Source organism: Callorhinus ursinus, unplaced genomic scaffold (assembly GCF_003265705.2).
Source record: "Callorhinus ursinus isolate GAN/ISIS: 27379988/994484 unplaced genomic scaffold, GSC_fseal_2.0 scaffold14, whole genome shotgun sequence".
NCBI classification, from domain to species: Eukaryota; Metazoa; Chordata; class Mammalia; order Carnivora; family Otariidae; genus Callorhinus; species Callorhinus ursinus.
The window spans coordinates 25,231,641-25,255,406 of NW_027397076.1; the positions used below are offsets into that span (position 1 = coordinate 25,231,641).

General features: G+C 36.5%; 1 protein-coding gene across 19 annotated transcripts in view; it reads left to right on the plus strand.

Annotated features, from left to right (window-relative positions):
• The first annotated feature begins 14,864 nt into the window (after window positions 1-14,864).
• Window positions 14,865-23,766, plus strand: part of PPFIA2 (PTPRF interacting protein alpha 2) — a 467,388-nt gene continuing 458,486 nt past the window's right edge. For 15 of the 19 annotated variants that reach the window (XM_073900588.1, XM_073900586.1, XM_073900587.1 and 12 more), the window contains exons 1-2: window positions 15,642-15,903; window positions 20,285-20,535. In XM_073900588.1, the coding sequence (XP_073756689.1) occupies window positions 20,287-20,535 (249 nt within the window). In that variant the 5' untranslated portion in view covers window positions 15,642-15,903; window positions 20,285-20,286. Of the gene's footprint in view, window positions 15,089-15,641; window positions 15,904-20,284; window positions 20,536-23,766 lie in introns of those variants that run through there. The other 4 variants (XM_073900595.1, XM_073900598.1, XM_073900584.1 and 1 more) reach the window with 3 other exon arrangements.

Here is a 23,766-nt window from a genome sequence, read left to right on the forward strand (position 1 = left end):
TTATCTTAGAGTACTTACGAGAATTTCCTGTAATATGCCTTCTGTTCAGAAATTTTGTCACATTTTACCATAAAAAATAGTAACTGTGAGGTAATTATTTTTAGGAGCCCACATTTTATTTAAGATTTTGAAACTGGTCGCTTCTCTTAAAAAAAAAAAAAAAAGAAAGAAAAAGAAAAAGAAAATCATCCCTTCTAAGGGAATGCAAACTGCCAGTACTTGGAGATTAAAATATTTTCTCATAACTGCTATCCTTGGTGATATCAGAAGTTAGCCTGAAACTTGTAATATTGAAATTAAAATCAAATAAATGACATCTTGGTGAAGTGAGAGTGATAAATAAATAAATAAAACTGAGTTATCAAACTCATAAAGTAGTTATGAAAAATTATTCATGTGAACAATGTATCTTTACACATTTCAGTTAATATAAAAAATCTTTTTTTCTTGAGTAAGCTCAATTTGTGAGCCACTCTTTGCATTATTAGAGCGCTATGTAAGCACACACTTACCTTCTTTAAGTAAAAATAATACCTTCAATCAGTTTAAGTAGATATTGCTTGTTTTGATAACTTGCTCACCTGAATTTAATAATTATTATAGTAATTGCTTAAAGAAAGTATGCCATATTCAATGTTTATCTGTTGTATCTGACATCATAAATATTTGTTGGCTGTATTAATAATTTATTATTTTAAACAGGGATATTTTCTGTAGATCAAAAACATATACAATCCTAAAATAGTCATATTAATAATATTTTGCCATGTCTTTTTATTTTTATGCTTTTTTAAAAGAGCTCTTATATATTCTTGTCAGAGCATCAGTATGGTTTGAGGAAATGATGTCTAGCGCTGCCTTCTCATACATTGTTTTAACTCCATACCATGTGATTTAGGAATACAAGCTGAAGTCCAGACAAGGATAATTTAATTGCGTTTTCCCCCAGATGAAGATATGAAGGATTCTCATACTTTAACAATCCAACCTAACCATATGTTTATATTCTGATAATGAGTCAGTGAAGATAACTGTATTAAAAAGCATTTTATAAAATCATTAATAAACTAAATTGTATGTTGGTGCCTTAAATGTTAACATAAATTCTATATAATTTAGTTGTGTATTTTCTACTTGAAGCTTCAGAATTGAGAGGGTAGAGCAAAGTATGTTTATCTAACAAGACCATCCCTGACTTTTATCTGCTTGTACAAATTTGCTCTACCATGACCTCTAATTTTTATCTCAGCTGCAAATACTAGGTTTTGCCTGGTTTTTCAGGTCTCGAATTACTGGTGCTAATAATAGCTGGCATTTATTTAGCTCTGTATATAAATGATCTTCTTTAATCTCATGCTGTAGATACTATTTTATCCTTATTTTTCACATAATGAAATGGGAAATACAGGAAGTTTAAATAATTTGCCTAAGGTCGACTGGCATATGATAGGATTTGAAAACAGGCAGTCTGCTCAGAGGATGTTTTCTGTGCTACATTTTATTTCCTTACTTAGGGAAAGTGTCCTGCCTTCCTCTTGCAACCTCCTGTGGGCTGGAATTGTGCTTCAGTCAGTTTCTGAGCAACCCTCACATGCTGCCAGACATCCTACTTGCTTCTCCTTGACGGCTGGTGTCTCCCCTACTAGGTGAGGACATCATGATTCAGATGTTCTGCCCACTGAAATATTGGTGTATAATTTACCACTGTACCTCGCTGGTACATCCCCCTGCCTTTTGCTTGCCCTAAGACCCTTTATAGTCTGAGTTCCTCCTACATGTGCTCAACACCTTCAAGATTATTAAATAAGGTCAGTTAAATGACTTCTACAATAATATGGCATGAAGGAGATTGCATCACAATGAAAGAAAGAAAAAAGAAAAATGAAATATTTTGTGGTTAAAACGCAACAAATCTTAGTATCATACTAGATACCAGGCCAAAATTTAGAATTAATTAAATGGAGATTTCAAAATTATGAACCTTAGTTACTGGAAGGTTGGATGTGTCATTCAAAACAAAGAGAAACTGAGAGGAGGTAGGGATAAAAAGCAAAGAAATAAACGTGCTTTTGGCTACACTTTTGAAGCGAAGGAGAAACATACAAGATATCTTGATATCACTATGTCCTCATGTTTATTTGTTCACCATACATGATATCATTTTTTCAAACTTTTTAAATATCTCTTAGTGAAATGGTGAAAAAGCAGAGCTCAGGAAGTTGCATTAAGAAGTACATAATAGGTGTTCAAGAAATTCATGGTAATTACCAGACTAAGGCATAGATTGATATCTAATTTTGACAGTTTCAAGGCCAATTCATTTCAAATTGAATGTGCTACACTCAATTGTAAAGAGATATCAAATGCTGTCACTAAAGCAGAATCTGCCATATAGGTATATTCAATTAATCTTAAAAACTTTAAGTAACTTAAAACTTTAAGTAAACTTAAAAAGACTTAAAAGTACTTGGGCACCTGGGTGGCTCAGTTGGTTAAGCGACTGCCTTCGGCTCAGGTCATGATCCTGGAGTCCCGGAATCAAGTCCCACATCGGGCTCCCTGCTCGACGGGGAGTCTGCTTCTCCCTCTGACCCTCCTCGCTCTCTCTCTCTCAAATAAATAAATAAAATCTTTTAAAAAAATTTAAAAGTACTCTAAGAATATTTATTTTTGTCCTTAATAACTTCAAAATGAAATGAAAAATCATTCCAAAAGTTTCCAATTAATAATGCTTGTTTTAATTGCAAGGTTATTTTTAAGGTGTTTAATAGGTATCTTAGTGTAAAATTCTATTTCATAAGGAAACAGAGGTTTGAAATAAGAGATTATGAGATTTGTTCCTCATAATTTGCTTAGGAAATTTCATGTAGTTATTATTTATAACATTTAAAGTATTTAACAAATTAATGCATTTATATTTTTAGAGAACAAAGAATATTTTTTTATCTGTTTCCTTTGACTTTGCTCTTTTTTTTTTTGAGTTTCTAAATAGGACACTAAACCCAATTGGACAGAAATTAATTTAAAGAGAATTATATTCTTCGGTATATCTTTAAAATTGATTGTCCTTAGGTTCTGAAGGGTTCAGAAATCATTAATACAATTTTATGTTGTTTTTTATCCCCTTTATCTACTTACCCTTCCCCCTACCCACCTTCCTTCTGGCAACCACCAGTTTGTTCCTGTATTTAAGTCTGTCTATTTTATTGTTTGTTTTGTTTCTTAAATTCCACATGTGACTAAAATCATACGATATTTGTCTTTCTCTGACTGACTTATTTCGCTTAGTGTTATACACTTTGGGTCCATCCATGTTGTTGCAAATGGTAAGATTTCATTCTTTTTTGTGGTTAATATCCCATTGTGTATATGTACCACATCTTTATCCATTCATCTATGGATGGGCACTTGGCTGCTTCCATATTTTGGCTATTGTAAATAATGCTGCAATAAACATGGGGATGCATATATCCGTTTGAATTAGTGTTTTTGTATTTTTTGGTAAATACCCAGTAGTGTGATTACTGGATAATATGGTAATTCTATTTTTAATTTTTTGAGGAAACTCCATGCTGGTTTTCACAATGGCTGCAGCAGTTTGCATTCCCACCAACAGTGCACGGGGGTTCCTTCTCCCCTACATCTTTATCAAACGCTTGTTTCTTCTGTTTTTGATTTTAGTTATCCTGACATGTGTGAGGTGATATTTCACTGTAGTATTGATTTGCATTTCCCTGATGATTAGTGACGTTGAGCATCTTTTCATGTGTCTGTAAACCTTCATTGGAAAAATGTTTATTCAGTTCCTCAGCCCATTTTTATTTATTTAATTTTTTAAAGATTTTATTTATTTATTTGACAGAGAGAGACACAAGCAGGGCAGGGAGTGGGAGAGGGGAAAAGCAGGCCTCCCGCTGAGCAGGGAGGCTGATGAGGGGCTTGAGGCTTGATCCCAGGACCCTGGGATCACAACCTGAGACGAAGGCAGACGCTTAACGGCTGAGCCACCCAGGCACCACCACTCAGGCCATTTTTAAATTGGATTATTTGTTTTTTGTGTTTTGAGTTGTATAAGTTCTTTATATATTTTGGATGTTAACCCCTTATCAGATATATACTTTTGTGCTTTTTTATTTGTAAATTATTACGCCAAATTGTTTTCTTGTCAACTTTATTAAAATGTGGAAACATCATAATAGTCATAAGAGCCACACATGATAATGAACAAATATAATGAGGAAATAAAGAACAATTTTGTAAAGAAGTGCATTTTATATATAAGCTTCTCTGTACCTTAATAGAAACAGATATAGAAATAAAGTGCATTTTAAAAATAGGATATTTAGGACATGCATCTGGGTCAAAGTTTCTTTTTCTATACAGATACACACATACACACACACATACACACAAAGACCAGGGGTCCATGGTTTTTGCAAGGTGCTGTACAATAACTGATATTTATAACTGGGGTCACATAGTACTGATGAATTATGTGATAAAAAAGAAGGTCTGTAATAAATATTTTGAAATAGATGAATACTAGAATGTGAACTCCATGAGTATAGATTTGTTTGTTTTAAAATTCACTGCCACTTCCTTGACATTAGCACATCAAGATGTTTAATAAGACATATATAGAATGAAAGAAATGAAATTCATAAATTAGGAATGAATTAGAGCAGGGAAGAAACTATCTGAGTATAAAAATATGTTTCTAGCTACTTGGATTAACACTGCTCCTCCAAGCCCTATATGCATCATTCCCGACCAAGTATGAAACATCATCTTGAGGGTGCCTGGGTGGCTCAGTTGGTTAAGTGACTGCCTTCGGCTCAGGTCATGATCCTGGAGTCCCAGGATCGAGTCCCGCATCGGGCTCCCCGCTCAGCAGGGAGTCTGCTTCTCCCTCTGAACCTCTTCCCTCTCATGCTCTCTATCTCTCATTCTCTCTCTCTCTCAAATAAATAAATAAAATCTTAAAAAAAAAAAGAAACATCATCTTGCATTTCCCATTTAACTCCTTGTTCCACTGTTACTTATTTCCATATATAACCAGTATAATGTTGTTTCTGGTCTTTACTCCAAATGTCTTTTGATTCTTTCTTTCACTAAAGTTTTAGTGTCACTTATTTTAGCGAATTAATAATCCAACAATTTAGGTGTCTTACCACTATCCTAGAACATCTCTCTAGTCGGATCATCCTTCTTATCCTAACCCTTTCTCTATTTCCCCCATCCCCAAAATAAATTCTGTATAATTGTTCAAGCTCTTTACTCATACTCTTACCTCCTAATGTAACTCATAAAAACATTTAAAACCGAATTAATATCTACCTTCTTTGAGAACCTTATTGCTTTGATATGCATAAAATTTCAGTGGATTATACCTTTACTTTTTTTATACTAAAGCCTATTGTGATTTTGTCTTATTTCTTCCTTAGGGCCTCAAGGAGTGGGGCCAGATTTGTTTTGTTTTGTTTTGTTTTGTCTGGTTCATATTGAGTAATATTCCGTCATCACTCAACATATACTCGTTCTGTGAATAAAAAAAATTCTTGATGCAGTCCTTCCTTTGCACTGGTTATATAGAATGGAAAAGGAGAAAAACCTGAAAATGGCAATAATATCCAAAGAATATTGATATGTGAACACATTAGTCAAAGATATGATTTTGAAAAGTATATTAGTATATGATGCTAAAGGGATAGCATCTATCCTGGATCTGTGGCAGAGGGAAAAGAGCCAGGGCAAAACTGTGATGAAATCTCTGTTAGGTTCTGGCTTAGCCAGTTCTTCCATGAACACAGTCAAATAACATGACCAGGCCTATGTCAATACAGAAGGGCTACATAACTCCTCCTATAGAAGGCAGTGCAATGAGCATTGCAACAGGTGGGGGTTTATAATCTTTTTCAGGGAATATTGTAATAACAAATAATAATAAAATATATAACAATATGCATTATAATAAAGTAATTAGATTTGTTTTCCTGTCCCAGAAAAAACTAGCCACAGTAATATATTGTGATCATATATAAATTTAAGTCTCTGCAATCTCATACTATCAATATTCATCTAAAAAATGCACTTGTGTATATACATACAAATTTTGCATGTAATTTCAGGGGATTCTAGAAATTTCTAAAGCCTGCTTAGGACCACATAGAGCTCTGACTTCCAAGACAAGAACTCTTATATTCTCTTTTCGGCTTGTTCCATCTCTTTCCCACCATCAATGGCTATATTCCTTGGACAGTCACTATTTCAACCTGTAATCTCCTTAAGCCACTGTGATTTGTCTTCAAAAATTATCACTTAAGTGAAACTTCCCTTATTCAATATTCTAGTAACATCTTGTTGCTAAATACACAGGTCATTTTCCATTTTTTAATCTTACTTGATTTTTCAGGAATATCTAAGGCTGGTCACTACTCCCCACTTCTTGCGATGTTCTTTTTTTTTTTTTTTTAACTTGTGTCCATAACATATACCCTACTAATTTCTCCCTCTTGTATACCTATTTCTTGTTAGAACCATTTTGTAAATATTAGCATTCACTGAGATTCTGGAATTCAGCCCTCATTTTATCTAACTGTACACTTTTCATCATCAATGTTGTTCACTTCCATGGTTTCAAATACCACTAATGATTTCCAAACATTTATCATCAGTCCAGATTTCTCATTTGATAGATTAGCTTTTCCAATGTATTTTGAATATCTCTAATAGGATGGCTCACAGTCAGATAGTAAATGTCAACATGACCAAAACTAAATTCATTTTGTTTTAACCTAAATATTCTCCTGTTTCATATCTCACTGAAGAGTAATTTAATCTTCATATCTTAACCTAAAATAAGTTTTTTTCTTCTTTCCCAACTTTTTATCCTGTTTCTTCCAAAATATGTTCTACCTTTTCTTGATTTTTTTTTTTTTTTTTGAGAGAGAGAGTGCACATGAGCATGAGCAGTGTGGGGTAGGGAGAGAGGGAGAGGGAGAGAGAGAGAATCTGCAGCAGTCTCCATGCCCAGCAGGGAGCCCACGCGGGGCTGACCTGAGCTGAAATCGAGTTAGACGCTTAACCAACTGAGCCACCCAGGTGCCCCGTTTTTCTTGATTTTAAACTTTCCTCGGCTCCCTTAGGTTAAATATAAGCTCTTAAACAAGATTTACACATTCTTTCATGGTCATGGTCGCTGTTTGAATTTTCATTCTCTTCTCTCTGTCTCCCTCAACCTCACATAGTAACCAAATTGGCCCTGTTCCATATGCAAAGTATAGTTTATCTGCCTTTGGTTATTTGCCATTGCTGTTACACTTTTACACCATCCATTCATGATTTACCTAGTAAACCCTTCTCTTCCTTGTCTCTGATCTCTCATAAATAGATTAGATGGTTCTTTCTGTGTTCCCATATCACCTCCAATTTCTCTCTTATTAGATTGTGTGACTCCTGACTCCTTACACAACTGGTTACTAGATGATGCCTGGACACCTAGAGTTATGAATAAAAACTTGGTTTACAAATATATAATATCAGAAACCCAAAGACTCATCTTATAATCCCAAACTCTAAAATTGATTGGGAAAATAAAACACAGATGTATACTGTAACAAATACTTACTATGGTAAATGATTACTAAAATAAATTAAAATGCACACTTGCCTAATTTCAAAGACTAATCAAATGGTCATAATTCCAGCTTGCCAGGAGTCCAGATTATGGTTCCCCTCTATAAATTTAACCAGGACCCTGTTTGCAGTTTGGCAGCATTTGGTGATAGTTGTCTGCCACAACTTACATACCCTATGGCATAATTTTGGGTTCTGTGGCTGAGTGAGACTTCAGATCCAGAGAACTGCTAATTGGCTGACACCTGGTTGGTCAGGATCAGGTTTTTTGTGGTTGCTATTGTTTGTTTTTGTCTGGAGCTCAATCCGAGGAGATAACACTGGAAAAATATTTGAGGTTATAAACTCAAACTTTGCCTCCTCACCTTCCAATATAAACTGTCATGGGACATTACCTTGATACAATGGTAGCCTCCAAGTACATTATCAGCATGCTATCCCAGAGGTCATGATATAGAAAAGCTCATAAAGCAAATTAAAATACTTACATCACACATTTTATCAATTTTATTAAAAACACACAGAAGCAAGGGAAAGAGATGGGATAGGTTTACACACATAGGATAAGGTAGTATGGAAGGACTGCATGATCTGAATCTCAAGGTATATAATAATCAAATGTCCTGTTCCTTCCTCTGCCACATCAACCTTCCACACTGATGGTGTGGTTACAAAGGCCAGACTTGAAGTTTGAGCTAGAGTTCAACAGGCAAAATACACTATGGCTCAGAGATACACACTTGTTCTACTAGAGAGATGCGGGGACAAATACACCTGGCTGATAGATGTACCTCTCCAGTTAGCCTAATAAACAGCCTTGGGTTTTATTTGTGTTACTTAAGCAGGGGACATATAGAGTCATAATTGAAGTCACCAATGGATAGCCAAATAAGGACTTTGTGAATGATAATTTTTCATGTATATCTATTGTATCCTGAATACTTATAGGCTCTTGTATCTTTATTCTTAGTTATATTTACATACTATAAATATATAGTTTACAAGTGTCTCATAAATATTAGGTATTTCTGATCTTTCCATCCCTTTCTGTCTATATTTAACACAATGTTCTTCTTTCTAACTACTTATCTTATATTTAACAATTCTCATGAATTCCACCCATGTCTAACAAACATTTTACTTACCAGCTCCTCATCTATTTTTTAAAACATTTTAAGGTGCTTTGCCTACATTTTACAAACTAAAAATGTATTCATCTAATATAATAGAATACTTTCAATAGCAAATGTGCATTTCACAAAAGTAGCCTGTTGTGACTGATTGTATTTGTGAAAAACAGCTTCAATAGTATTTGATTACCTTGTGATTTCGATGCTCTTCCCATTGAGAGGTGAGGGTCTATGTTTCTTTGCCTTGAAATCAAGTGGGCTTGTGACTGGTATCTGGTAATAAAATATGGTGGAAGTGATGCTATTTGACTTTCAAAGCTAGGTCATAAGAAGAGAAGCAGCTTCTGCTTCTGCCTTGTTCACTACTTGTTTTTGACTTCTGCTGTGATATCTGATTGCCCTTAGGCTGCCATGCTGAGAGGAACCCCAAACTATCCCATTTAGCAATACCACATGTAGAAGCCATAAGACCACAAAATGGGAGTGGGGGTGGGGGTGGGGGAGAAGTAGAGAGCAAGAGATATCTCCCAGGTCAGCCCCAGCTGCTTTAATGGTTCTACTCTTCCAGGTCTAGCCACTGTCACATTTCAACCACATGAGAGATTCTAAGCCAGAACTACGTAGGCAAGAACGTCCCAAATTTTTGACCCACTGATACCGTGATAAATAAGAAAATGATTGCTGTTTTAAGTTACTAAGTTTTGGAATGATTTTTTACTCATTAGCATATGCCAGAACACTTGCCATTTCTCCAGCTGGTCTTGACCTCCCTTCCATATCTCACCCCTCCACATTCATGAGATCTGAACGTGATTCTACCCCATTTCAGACTGAGCAGAAGACAAGAGCCAAACTGCTAAAGACACCATATATAACTGCCATTTTGAAGAGAGTTTTATAAAGATGTAAACTCTCTAGGACTTCTTGTTATTAAATTTTTCTTATTAATTTAATATTGAAGATGCTGTTTTTTGTACACAGTCTTTCTAAACCATATATTTGTATCCTTCATTATTCTGTGAATCTTTAAAACTATATCCAAAATGAGGATTACCGATGTCAGTTATTTTCATTGTTTAATTTACTATCTATGACTGCTTGCACATGTCTTTGAATGAAACATTAAGGAAAAGCTTTCATGTTGGTGATTTATTTCCCAAGGATTTCTCACCCAAAGAACAGAGTAATCACTGAGCTCACTTCATCCAGTTTATTTATGTTGCCAACTGATTCAGAGAATTAGACTGGTATCACTGATGTCAATAAACAAGGTAGTTAGGTAATCAGAAATAAGTTTGAGTCAAATTCTGAAGGATTTATATTTGGCAGGAGAAGTTAAAAAGTAGATGCCGCAAGTCAAGCTGTACGTGCCTAGCTTCTTCAGGTGCTTGAGTTGGAAAACCCAGGACTTAATACTAATGAGTTTTATCTTACCTGTAAGATTGGAGTTAGATGAGCACTGGATGTTATACACAACTAATGAATTATTGAACTCTACATCTGAAACTAATGATGTACTATATGTTGGCTAATTGAACTTAAATTTAAAAAAAAAGATTGGAGTTAGATTAGCATCACCAGCATAAAATTCTATGGTTCTTAAATGATAGAGTGAGGCTCCCTGAATTTGAGCAGAGGCAAAAATGAAAACCTTTATTATGCGGCTTTATGTTAGAATCAATCTCTTCTCTAGATGAAAACAACCACTGAATATATTTAGGATGTTTCTTTGCTCTTGATATTTTACCTCATAGTGGTCAAAAGAGGAACATAAAAGATTTTTTCCTACAAAATGTTATTTTGGGGCACCTGGGTGGCTCAGTTGGTTAAGCATCTGCCTTCGGCTCAGGTCATGATCCCAGGGTCCTGGGATCGAGCCCCACATCATGCTCTGTGCTTAGCGGGGAGTCTGCTTCTCCCTCTCCCTCTGCTCATGCTCTCTCTCTTACTTGCTCACTCTCTCTCTCAAATAAATAAATAAAATCTTTAAAAACAAAACAAAACAAAATGCTATTTTTTCTTTTAAAAGGAGAAAAGTATTTCTGAAGTCATTACTATTTTAATTTATTGCTCCTAGATTTGATGTCAGATAGCAGAGCGATGCAAAATGAAATTCTCTGGAACTTGTCTTCTCTTATCACATTTTGACTGCAGACAGTAACGAGCAGTTTTTGCTCTTCTCGAACACTAAGATATTCTTAGTTACGAGCTGAAATCTCGGTGACTGTTTGTTAAATGGGTACATTTTACAGTAATCCCATGTAAATGCATAAAGACTGATTAATGTAGTCTTTTCACAACAATTTATCTTGTGAGAACTGGTGCTTATGCATTTGTGCGGAGGCACAAGAGTCAGCAACGATGTGCTCAGTACAGCTCTTGCGTTCTGTGGTTTGCAGTTTAGACAGTAAGAAGAGTAACATAATAAGAAACATGAGACCTACATAATAAACAATACTTACTATTTGTGATCGAATTGGATATTAATTTTATGGCAATTGATTTCAATTAATTGCATTCCATCTATTTTTTAAAGTATGCATAACAGAAAACTTAAACATAGCATATTTTCTACATACCTTTTATTTCCATTATCACTTTCACAAACAATATGTGGAAGAAGCTGGTAGGTTTTTACCAAAAGCCTCTTTATTCTTCTTCCAGCCTTAAGGCTAGACTACTTTCCCAGCTTCTCTTGTAACTGGATATTGCCATGTGAGTTGTTCTCAGCAGTGGAATTTAACAAAAGTGTGTGTTATCCCTGGACCAAGGATTTTTGAAGTGGGTATGGTTCCTCCACCCTATCTTTTTCCTTTTGCTTATCTGGATATAAAACCCAAGGAGATAGCAGGGCCCAGATAAGAAAGGTGCTTAAATTACTGTGTGAAAGAAAGTAGACCACTGATCAATTCTCACTCTGGAATATTGAGAAAGTGAAAAATAAACTTCAATTTTGTTTGAGTCATTATGTATTTCAGGTTGTTTTGTTGCTTATTCTAAATATTACAATGTAATGGTATTGAGTGGCCTTCTTCTTTAATGAAATAAAGTAAGATTCACATTCCCACAAAACTATAGATAAAGTGTGTGATGGGAGTTACTTCTATTTTCTATCCAAATCCTTCTTGAAATTTGAATTCGACAGTAAGCATAAGTGCAGAAAATGTCATTTAATTGTTTTAACAATGTAAAACTATTGTGAATATAGGCAAAAACATATTCATAATGAGTAACTATATAGTTGAAATGAGGTGATACTGAGATCAAAAAATCTATTGAAACTAATATTGTTTGCTTTCTTTTTGCATCCATATTATCCTTGCACTTAAAAGACAGATTATTGTCACTTACTAAATCTTTGTTGTTGTCATGGCCCATGCTTCTTTTCTGCTTGATCTCAGTAACTTAAGCTTTACAAACAAAACCATCCTTGATTTTAATAAAACAAGCACTTTTTATTGTTACTAAAGAATGGTTGTATGACACCCTGCACTTAAGACAGTATATAGGTAAAAGATCATATTTGAAATAAAATGTACAGAAGGAGTATTAGTAAGTGTGGTTAGAAGAGTGTGTACCTCTGTGGACTAAATCCTTTCATTGATATAAGGCACTAAGACTAATGAAAGAGGTAATTTTCACTACCTCATCCTAAACCTATTTGACTACGAAGAAGACATATCTCATCTTAATCATTACTCCTTGGCTATTAAAAACCAGTAGGAACAGAGGATAACTTAGCATATTAATTGGTTTTATATTTGTTTGAGAGACTTTTTTGCCTTGAATGAATAACATTAGTTGTTTTTCTGGATCTGTACGTATTCTGTTCCCAAATTTCTTTGGATTTATTTAAGCAGTGGTTCACAAAGTGGGATTCCTGATCTAGCAGTATGTCCTTTAATGGGAACTTATTAGAAATGGAATTTCTCTGGTAACACCACAGACCTACTGAATCTGAAACTCTTGGGATGGATTTCAGAAATCTGTGTTGTAACAAGCCTTCTGGAGATTCTCTTATATGTTAAATTTGAGGACTATTAAGCTAGAAGAACTGGTGTAGGGGGTGAGTCCTCTTTACTCATGTGAATTAGTTGATGTAATGCCTTCTGCAAAATTGCTGCTTAAAAATGTCCCTCAGGGGTCCCTGGGTGGTTCAATCGTTGAGCGTCTGCCTTCGGCTTTGGTCATGATCCCAGGGTCCTGGGATCGAGTACCGCATCGTGCTCCCTGCTCCGCGGGAGGCCTGCTTCTCCCTCTCCCACTACCCCCTTGCTTGTGTTCCCTCTCTCGCTGTCTCTCTCTCTGTCAAATGAATAAATAAAATCTTGAAAAAAAAGTCCCTCAGTTTTGATAGAAAATGTTGTTTTCTTGTAGTGATGTTAGTGGTGAGAAAAGGAGAATGTATAGTTTCTAAGCTGAGAGTAACCATGAAGACTATCTCTTCTTACTAAAATATTTTTACTCATGACTATTTCCTGCCTTCTATTATCAAAATCTTCCTTTCTGTGATATCAACTACCAAGTATCTTTTAACTGTGTGTCAGCCACATGTGGGGATTATACTTAAAATTAAAACTTTTATTTGATGTGTGAATGGGAGTCAGGCAAATTAACATTCTTCTTGGAAATGGTAACATCGGAAGCTGTAATTGGCAAATGTTGATTACTAAGGAAATTAGAACCAAGGTTTAATAAGGAAGGAATTCTTCTACAGAGAGACATATTAACTGTCTTTAAACATAGGAAGTTCTCTCATGTGTAAAGGACATTTTATGTTTTCTGGGCAATTCCAGGGAGTGATAGTTAAGAGGACTGATTCTGATTAATATGTAAAAGCTATTATTAAATTACTTCTATCTGAAAATGGACTGGGCTATCTCTTGAGTTAATGAGTTTACTGTAGTTAAGAGTAGTTAAGCCACATCAAATGGTAGGTTGATAGAGTGGTTTAGACCCTACTCAAAGTGTGGTCTTATCTGGGAGTTGTTAGAGGTACAAAATCTCATGGTTTACCCCAGTTCTAGTGAATCAGAATCTACAATTTAACAAGCTCCATTGGTGATCTGTATGCACCCTGTGTTTGAGAACTAGTGCTCCAGTAGACATCTAATGAATCATCTAATTGTTCTTATACTTAATTCTTATAGGATTGTGTTGTGATGCAGAACTTGAGTAACAGTCTAGAAGAGAAGGAGGAAATACATGAGCATGGCCTCACATTCCACTGTGGGGCTGCTAAATGAAGTAAATGCTACTCTAGAAGAAAAGATTCTGTTTCCTGAATATTGTACTTAATTTAAGTAAGCTGGCATTTGAATACTACTTCTTTAGTTAGCTTTGGACTCTTTGTGTTAACCAAAAATGAAATATACCTCTTGGATTTCTTGCAAGATACTTGCATTAACCCCCATATTAAACCCAATGTTTAACCCTTCTCCCAGTTCCCTCCTCCATGCCCTCTTCCGGTTCACTAAAACTAGGATATGCTAATTTCCCTCACTGAAACATTTCCTTTTTGTTTAGGTACTGGTTTCGTCTCCTGCTTTCTCCCTATACCTGGTTGGATGGGTTTGTATCAATGGAGAGTAGCGGCAGAAGGAAAGAATAGGTAAAGGGATGTGTAGGTATAGGGGGAACTGGAACGCGTTCTAGAAACCAGACTTCGCCCAAAGCTGAAATTTACTAGGGCAGGGAGTACTAAACACACACCCCTTATAGCCAAAGCAGTGAATGGAGAGGAGCTGGAGAGGTAGTGAGAAGTGACAGATGCCACCACACCCTAGCTTGACTCAGGTCAGCCGTGACTACCATGCCCTGGTCCTGGGAGCAGGAAGCTGCTTAAAGAAATGACAAGCACGGAAGGCCAGAGAGCCAGAAGGTGCCCAAGCGCATTCATTCGCCTTCCCCCGGCGTGGGCGGTCACACGCTTCCCTGTAGAGACCATTGTGCGGGGGAAGCCCGGACGAGGAAGAGCGTCTCCCCTGCCCACACCTGCCCATCCCCAGCCCTTGGCTTCTCCGGGGGCACTGGGAGCAGCGCCAGCGCCGGCAGCCCGGGAGCGGCTTTGAGGGAGTCGTGTGTATCCGCGAGCGCGTGTGCGTGAGGAGGAGAGCAAAGACGTGATTACTTCAGAATTTATTTAAGGGCCGGTGGAAACCACTGCAGCAGCTTCCAGGGGAAGCCCTTGTTCCAGAGGAAGAGGAGGTGGCGGCTGCCAAGGAGAGGAGGGGGGAGAGACCGAGGAGGAGGAGCCCCGGCAGCCACGGCACGAGGCAAGTGAGGAGCGAAGATGCTGTAGCAGCCGCACCGGCTCCCAGCAGGTTGGTTCCTCCGGCCGACTGATGCAAGCAACGAGGCTTGCAAAGAGGCTGGGAGGAGAAACTGGGTGTGGGGGGCCGACTGTTTGCCTTTCCGGAGAAGAGGCGCCTCTTTTGAGTTCAGTGAGACACCCTAGCGCAGAAATAGTCCGGGGGCCAGGAGAGGACCCGTCGTGCTTCCCGCATCCCTGGGGACTCGCTTCCCCATAGCTTTCCAACTCGCGACGTTCGCCTTAAACTCCGGAGGGGCTCCGGGAGGGGGACTGGGTGGAGAACTTCTCTTCCAGATACTCCTCACGCCTTTCCCCAAAGCTCACGTTTGGAGGGACACCCTTCGGGTGGCCTGGACGCGGAGGGGGAGCAGTGTGGCTTGGTTAAGTTTCTATAAGTCAAACCCAGTCCCCAGCTCCCGGCTCCCCGCCCCGGGTCTCCAGCTGCACGCGCGGAGTCCAGGCTGCTCCGGCAAAGGGGCCGCTACTGCTTTAAGAGCCGCCTCCCCCTCTCCTCCCTTTGACAATGGTCTGAACCGAGCTCTGCTTCCCAAAGCAAAATTTGTAATATGCCATTTTTCCGATGGACGCTTCTCCTTTGGACTGCTGACGGAGCCGCGGGAAGATGCCGGCTTGCTGCCACGCCACCCAGCCGGGGCACGTTCCGGGAGGGCGCCGGGGCACTCGAGTGTCTAAGCTGCCTTTCTCCTCCGGTTGCTAGGGAAATGGTCCAGGAGTGCCGGGCGTGAGCTTCCCCTCTCGTCAAGCCTGAGACTGCGGTTGTCATTGATCTATTGAAGAAGCAAGACCCGAAATTACAGACATTAGGTACAGAAACTGTGCTTGAGTTACAAGGTTTCCCTTCCGCTTTATTTTTTTTACCACCCCCTACCTCCCCGGCCCCACCCCGCCCCCAGGGAAGATGAGATGCAAATTCCTCCTTGCCAATTACTGTTCCATACCTTTTGCTTTCCACCCCCATCCTCTCCCTTCTCCTATTTCTCCACCTCCTCCCTACTTGGCTCTCTCTTGCTGGGCGAGAGATAAAGAATTTTAGTGTGGAAATTATTAAGTCAACTTCAGGGTGGTGGGGGGGGGGTGTGGCTGAGCGATAACTGTCCAGCCGTGTGGCTAGAGCTGCTCTTGGCCATCGGTAAAGAAAGTGCAAAATGCTTCTATTAGAGGTGATAATAATATTTCCTGAGGACAGGGAAGATTTCAAAGAGTTAAATAGGAGGAGGAATATTCATGTAATGTAATCAGACAATGGCTAGGATTTCTCTCACCGAATTACTCCTTGTGGGTTAACTGAGGTGGAGCTGGGTTGGTTCTTAAGACTAAATCTTTGAAGAGGAAACTAACTACCGAGAATAATCGCATCTTTGCCTGTAGGAGGGTCTAAATCCCAGTGATCTGCTTCTATGAAGTGATTCATTGACAGAAAAAAAGCCTTTTGTAACACTATCATATTTGAATAGGTACTGCTTGAGAGGCATATATTGCTAAGAAGCACACTGCATCTCGAAAGCCCTTGGGCAATGACTCCAGTGGGCATTCAAAACTTTTATTTTGAAATCTGAGAGATTTGGGAGACAGTCAAGGTTATGTACTAAGAGTAAGGGAGTTGGTTTTCCTGGTATCAAATTCTTCAAGCTAAATTTAAGCACCGGGATAATTAAATCAATATTTTATTATTTTTTCTTCTCACAACAAAATAAATATCTCTAGGTCTTAAAACCTTCAGTAATTAATGAAAAAGGCATCAACATTTAGAAAAGGATAACAATTCATATATCCATTTGACTTTGGGGAGGGGTGCCGAAAAGGCAAATATCAAAGTGAGCTGTTAGGACGTCCTTCCTGGTTTTTCAGGAATTATGTGATACAATACAACTTTTAATACTGAAAATGATTGTGAAAGTTAAAAGTGGCATATGAGGATGAAGTATACTAGAGGGTAAATAGCCTCTGGAAGTTGCTTCAGATGTTGTCCGTTTCTATAAGAGGGTGTTGAACATTGAAGATAGATTTTTAATTGATTTTAATATCTAAATATGCATTTAAGAAATAGGTTAGACTGTATTTTCAGGATTATGCAAGACAAGTATTTTGTAATTTATATTAGAATCCGAGTTCTATTGCAAGAACAAAGCTAGTTCATGAAAGTGACCTTTATTTTTTGTAGAAAATTTTTTTCTCCTAGTTTTGATGACAAGATTTTAGATTTACTCATTTGGGTTGACTGTTGGTGGAGAAAAAGCAGAGAAATTCATTTTATTTCCTAAGTAACTTTAGCATAGCTTGATTTTTCCCAGTTGGATTTGAAGAGTTCAGAGTACCCACCAGAATTAAAACTTTAGGCATGGAATCAGAATGAATCGTAAAGGCACAATATTCTTTCTGCAAAGGTGAATGTTGGTCACCTTATAAAATAAATAAATACTTGTATTTGTAATTGTCCTTTAAATTTTACTGTGTGATCTCAGTCAAGTATTCTATTGGAGACTTACAATGGACTTGTTTTAAAAAAAAAAAATCATGGATTCTTATCCCTACTTACAGAAGAGAAAACTGAAGTTTTGAGAGGTGATGTGACTTGTTCTGGTTCCAATGCTGCAGGAGTGGAATTGAATCAAGTTGAGTGTAGAATTAATAGACTAAGACCCTAAGTCCCTAAGCTGCTTCTCATCATAGCATCTTTGGACTGACTAATTCAGAGACCAGCTTTTATACTGATATAAGAGTCTAAAGTCTGTGAATGTCTAATATCTCATGGTGGCAACAAGCCTTTGTTAGAATTAGGGTCATGTATTCAGAAGGAAGTTGTAGCTGCAATTACGCTTTTCCTTGGAATTTAAACCTTTTTATAAGTAATTCAGAGTCAAGATGTGCTAATGGCTTTTTTCCAAGAAGGAGATGTTTTAAAATACAGATTTAGGAATGTTTAAGTAACCCTAAAATGTAAACCTTGCAAGTGTTTTGGCACAAATTGTCACAGTGCAATCATTTCCTCTCCCAGTATTTTGTTTTAACCTTAAATGTCAAAAAGAAACACATTGGCTTCTGGTAATGATTTCTCAGAATGACACAGCTGTTCAGTGTGTGGATTTTCATGCGTGACATGTGAACTAATTGTTTTTAATATTCAAATGTGTTAGAACAGTTTTTTTTTTCCAATTCCTTTTCAATTAATGTAAAGAAAATGTATAGCAGTTAGAAAAGAGTCTCTTTTTTCCAGGTTTGTGATAATGTTTAAATAATATTCAAACTGAGAAAAACACACAAAAAAAATACTATTTTTTCATCCATTAGGTGGTTAGCGACAGTAACAATGCACGAATGTGTGTGTGTGTGTGTGTGTGTGTACATGCATGCGTGTGCACTCACATGTGCGTTTAAATAAATCTTACGTATCTATTCTGTTACCTATTTTAGAGTGATTTAACAAGTCAAATATTTGCCTTCAGGTAGCCCAGTGTTTTGAGTGATGAGCAATAATTCAAAGTATTATCTTAAATTATCCTAAAATTCATACGCCCCTGTAATTTTTTTACATAGGATATCAGTAAGAAAATACTTTCCTTTTATCTTTTAAAAAGTTTCTCCTAGTTTTCAGGGGGCCCTGACCAAATCACTCATATAATTGAATTTATCTCTTCAATAACCCAATTTATTTGAAGAGTCACATAAAAGTATTAACTATTGAGCTGTTAAGTCTTGACATTTTATTTGACTATATCACCAGAAATATTTTCCTAATGGACAGGAATATATAGGCAGAAAAATGAATTGACCTTGCATTATAAAACCAAAGAATGCTCCAGGATCAACAGCCAAACCAGCATTTCTCCACATCAGCCTTCTGCAAAACCACCCCCTCTAATTAATAGCTCCTGGCCTCAGTACAACAGCTGAAATTGAGATGGGTTTGATTCTTTTTTGAACACAAGATAAAAGATAAAGGAAAAAATGAGATAATTTCTGATTTTTTAAAATGTCATACAGTAGATCAGTGTTGCATCTTGAAGTCTGTTGTCTATTATAAATCAAATTAAATTATTTAAAAAATATTCTGAATAGTTCATTTATTTCATGACTGAAAGCTTGTGATTAACAGCTGAGATGTGAAGTAACTACATTAGCTAATGTAATTTATGGTTTCTGTTTTGGGGAATATTTGAGAGTGTTATTTTGTATTGTTTGGATGGAAAACTGACAATGCAGTTCACAGGAAACAAAAGAATATTAGGGGCAATTATAATAACCTAAACAACCTCAGTCTATTTCATAGAGCTTACATTTAATTTAGTCAATATCACTTTATCTACTCTGTGTAGATTACCTTAACAATTTAGCACATAAAAGTGATAAAATGGGAGTTGTAAAGTCAAGAAACTTTAAACTAGTTGGTATGAAAAAAACCTGTTGATAAAATCTGAAAAAAAGTAAAAACTGATTATTATATAATTTATATATAAAATGAATCCTTAATTATTTGTAGATTCCCTAAATAAAGAGTGAACATTAATTCATTCAATTATTTAAGTCATTCAAAAATCAATTACTTCCTACCCATGAAGTGCTAGACACTGTGCTTGCTTTTAACAATATAACAAATAAGGGTAAGATGGTGGTATTTGCTGTAAGAGATTTGTAAACTTACAGGGGTAGAAAGGTGATCAACTAGTAAGTTGAATAACATGCTACTATAAATTGAATTGGAGGAATAAATCATGAAAAAAAAACCAAATCTTTTTTTTTTTAAGATTTTATTTATTCATTTGACAGAGAGAGAGGGAGCACAAGCAGGGGGAGTGGGAGAGGGAGAAGCAGGCTTCCCGCTGAGCAGGGAGCCCGATGCGGGGCTTGATCCGAGGACCCTGTGATCATGACCCGAGCCGAAGGTGGACGCTTAACGACTGAGCCACCCAGGTGCCCCAAAAAACACCAAATCTTTGAGAAGTAGGTGGAACCAACCTGTATTTTGTAGGTAGGAGCTTTATACATTATCAATAAATGGGAAAGGATATAGATTGGAGGAAGTCAATGAATCATATTTCATTGAGTTCAAAATATTTAGTGTGGTTGGAGTTGGGGCAGTGGGTAGGGGAAAAAAAGAGACAATTAGGCTAATGAGCAGCAGAGTTTGGTGAGTTGAGGGTCAGTTGATTTCTTTACTAAGACTTCCTTCCCCTTTACTTCCTTTAAGCAATGATGTGTGAAGTGATGCCCACGATTAACGAGGACACCCCAATGAGCCAAAGGGGGTCCCAAAGCAGTGGCTCGGACTCAGACTCCCATTTTGAGCAGCTGATGGTGAATATGCTAGATGAAAGGGACCGTCTTCTAGACACCCTTCGGGAGACCCAAGAAAGCCTCTCACTTGCCCAGCAAAGACTGCAGGATGTCATCTATGACCGAGATTCACTCCAGCGACAGCTCAATTCAGCCCTGCCACAGGTATGCTTCCTGGTAGTACTTGTCCTTCCTATTGCAATTGCAAAAGTGACAAGACTTAAATAAGCTGTGCTTTATTTCTATTCTTATAATTATCTTTTCCCTTAAATTATATGATATGCATGTTTTGGTGAGAAAAATATAAAAATAGATTATTAGTTCACATAAAAATCTTACCCCAAATTTGTGGTATGTTGGTGATGGTGGGTGTGAAGGCTGAGTTCCTGTCTGGTCTCTCTTTTTTTTTTTGAAAATTTTATCTGTATGTTTTGATGGGCCTGTCAGCTGTTGATCAGCATTCAACTGCCCAAACGTGGGAATAGTTTTCTCCTTCTTGCTCTTTAAACAGTATTATGACATTTGGAAATATGTATTTTCCATTTTTAGCTGTGTGGTCTGTCTTTGGAAGTGATTGTAGTTTGGAAGTCTGCTGTCCATTTATATTTTATTTGTCTTTCTTTAAAAATGCCTAACACCTGCTCAAAATTCTTGGAATTATCATGTATTATCCTCTCTTCTCAAAAAACATTTCAACCAGTTTCTTTAAAAAATATTTAGGAAAATAGAGAAAAGGCAAAAGTTCAGCCTTATTCTCACAAACTTAAAATTGTTAGAGGTCTTTTGAAATATATGCTTCTCAAGCATCTTATGTTATAGGAAAATATATCATTTTAAGGGTTTCAAGCTTATTTATATACAAAGTTAATTTTGAGACTCAATTTTCTTATTTAAGAACAGAAGACTTGTGTTTGTTTTAGATATGAGAAATATTATAGAATATGAATAAGATTTGCAATAATCACCCCAGTACACTATATTTTTCTTTTGAGTACGAATTTGATTGGCCCTCTACTTTAAGGACAGTATAGAAATGTTGAAGAGTTGACCTCTCTCCATGAAGTATGTCTTGTGGCAAATATCTTTTCATGAATATTAAAAATTATATAATAAAAATTGATGAAATTCTAAACCCAGCTGTACTATTAACTTGAAGTGTGATGTTGAGATACTGAAGACTCTCAGAATGGAAAGGATCACCTAGAGTCCTTTATCACATCCCTATCAAGAAACCCTGTAGCCCTATATGAAGAACCCTTGTTCCATTCGTTTTCATTTTCAGTCAGCTTATCTTGTGTTAAGATGCAATACTATGTTCAGTAACTCTAACTGGTTTGTTTAAATACGCAGAAAGAGTTGATTCATTTCAAAAGACAAGTATCATATCTTCACCAATTATTATATTTTTCAAGGTTGACATTTCAGTCTTTGCAACTCTTCTTCATAAGGTGATTTTTGAAAGATCACCATCATGCTGACTCTCCTTTAAGATTATATGAGTTGCTTAATAGTGTTAAATTGGCTCCTGGACCCCTCAAACTATTCGTTATCTTCTGTGACAAGCATAGAATAAACAATCATTTTTCTTTCTGGATAGAGTGTTTTATTAAAGAAGCCTAGGATTACATTATACATGGCGGCAAGTTCAACATACTTTCAGTATGCCCTGGGACAGTAGTCACCTGAGGTTTATAATTGAGTTGCATAAATGCAGCATGCGTTCCCATTTTCCCTAAACTCTTGTTGGAAGTTGATTCCTTGGTCCTAAGTGTAGGACTATGCATATATCCCTCCTGCATTATCTTTGTATATCTTATTCAAGCCTGATTCTGTCAGTTTGGATCCTAACACTATCAAACTGATTCTAAGAATAATTTAAATGTTTAAGTTATTTCTCTATCTGTAAAAAGAAGAGAGAACAAAGTATATTTGGGGAAAAGAGGAGAAAACTGGAAATGCTTTCATACATACTATATTGTGCAGATAAATCTTTTCTTAAAGGTACAATAATAAATTCTAGCAATTCTGTTGTATTGAATATCTTGATTATAGTAAAATCTAAAATTTTAAGTTTTGAATTTTAATTATACTGGTCTGTAATCTTTTGTTCAAAACCCCTGGGGTCAGTTGTATTTTAGAGTTCAGAATTTTCTTGATTTTTTTGTATGTAAATGATGTATATTATGGAACACTTCTCCAGATGGATTCTGGGAAGCACCTCATAATCATACATTTTTGTGTCTGAAGAGAATTCTATGAATATTCCCATTGCATGGGAAAAATGAAGACCATAAGTCTCTCATGTTAGTACAGGTCTAGTTTTGCACCAGTCAAGTTAGCAACACACTTAAAATGAAATACCAGTTTTCAAAGTATATGGGTTTTGGAATTACAGATTACAGATTATGAACCTGTACATTTAGATGGACATAGTTCCAAAGTCTTTTACAAATACTTTGACACTTTTTTTAATGTTAATTTGCATTTGACTATTATAAATATTTGAGTAACACTAGCAATCCACAGGTCCTTAAAGAGAATGATGGTCCTGTCATATTTTTAAAGCAAGCTTTTAATAATCTAGTCTGTACCTTAAGGGCCGTAGGTTTTCTGCAAGCAATAGAGTTATTCTTCTTTAATTGGTATCTTGAATCTTTTTGACTATTTTGTAAGGAGTGTGCCTATGCTGTTTGGTGGCATTAGCATTGGATATTTAGCTGGAAGGAGAAAATAACTATAAATGTGAGTTTTGAGGCATTAAACATTGCTGTCTGTAAAACATCAGATATTATGGATGTTAGGTTGCATCTCCATTGTTAAACCTTCAATGAGAGTTTACATTTATGTAAGTTGTGCAAATTCTCTTTGTAAATACAGAGTGAAGTGTGGACATAAACTGGTCCTGCCATTTGGATAGTGGCACTAGGCAGATTTATGTGTGAACTAACGACAAAAATTCATGACTAGCAATATGTAAAATAAATTTTCTTTGCAGAAAAAAAAAATAAAGCATGTAAAATTGAAAACTACTACAGTAACATAAAAATGAAAATCATTGTAACAAACATGGGATAGAATTCAAAGCAGGGTCAAACTTTATGACATATTATGTTTTATACAATACTTTTAGGTGTTGGTGATTTAGTGCTTTGCTTTAGTCACTTTCTCTCTCAACATTGCTTTGTGAACAAATGTAGCAATGATTTTAACAATCCTAACCATGTAAAATATATTGTACCATAGTGTTTAGTTTTTCATATGTGACTGGGTGTTTAAAGAGTACTAATAATTCCATATCTCCAGGCCTGATGTTTCTAAGCTACACACTCGATTTTTTACCTTTCTTATGCACAGATGCATCTTAATGTTCCATAGAACCTCAGATTCAACGTGCCT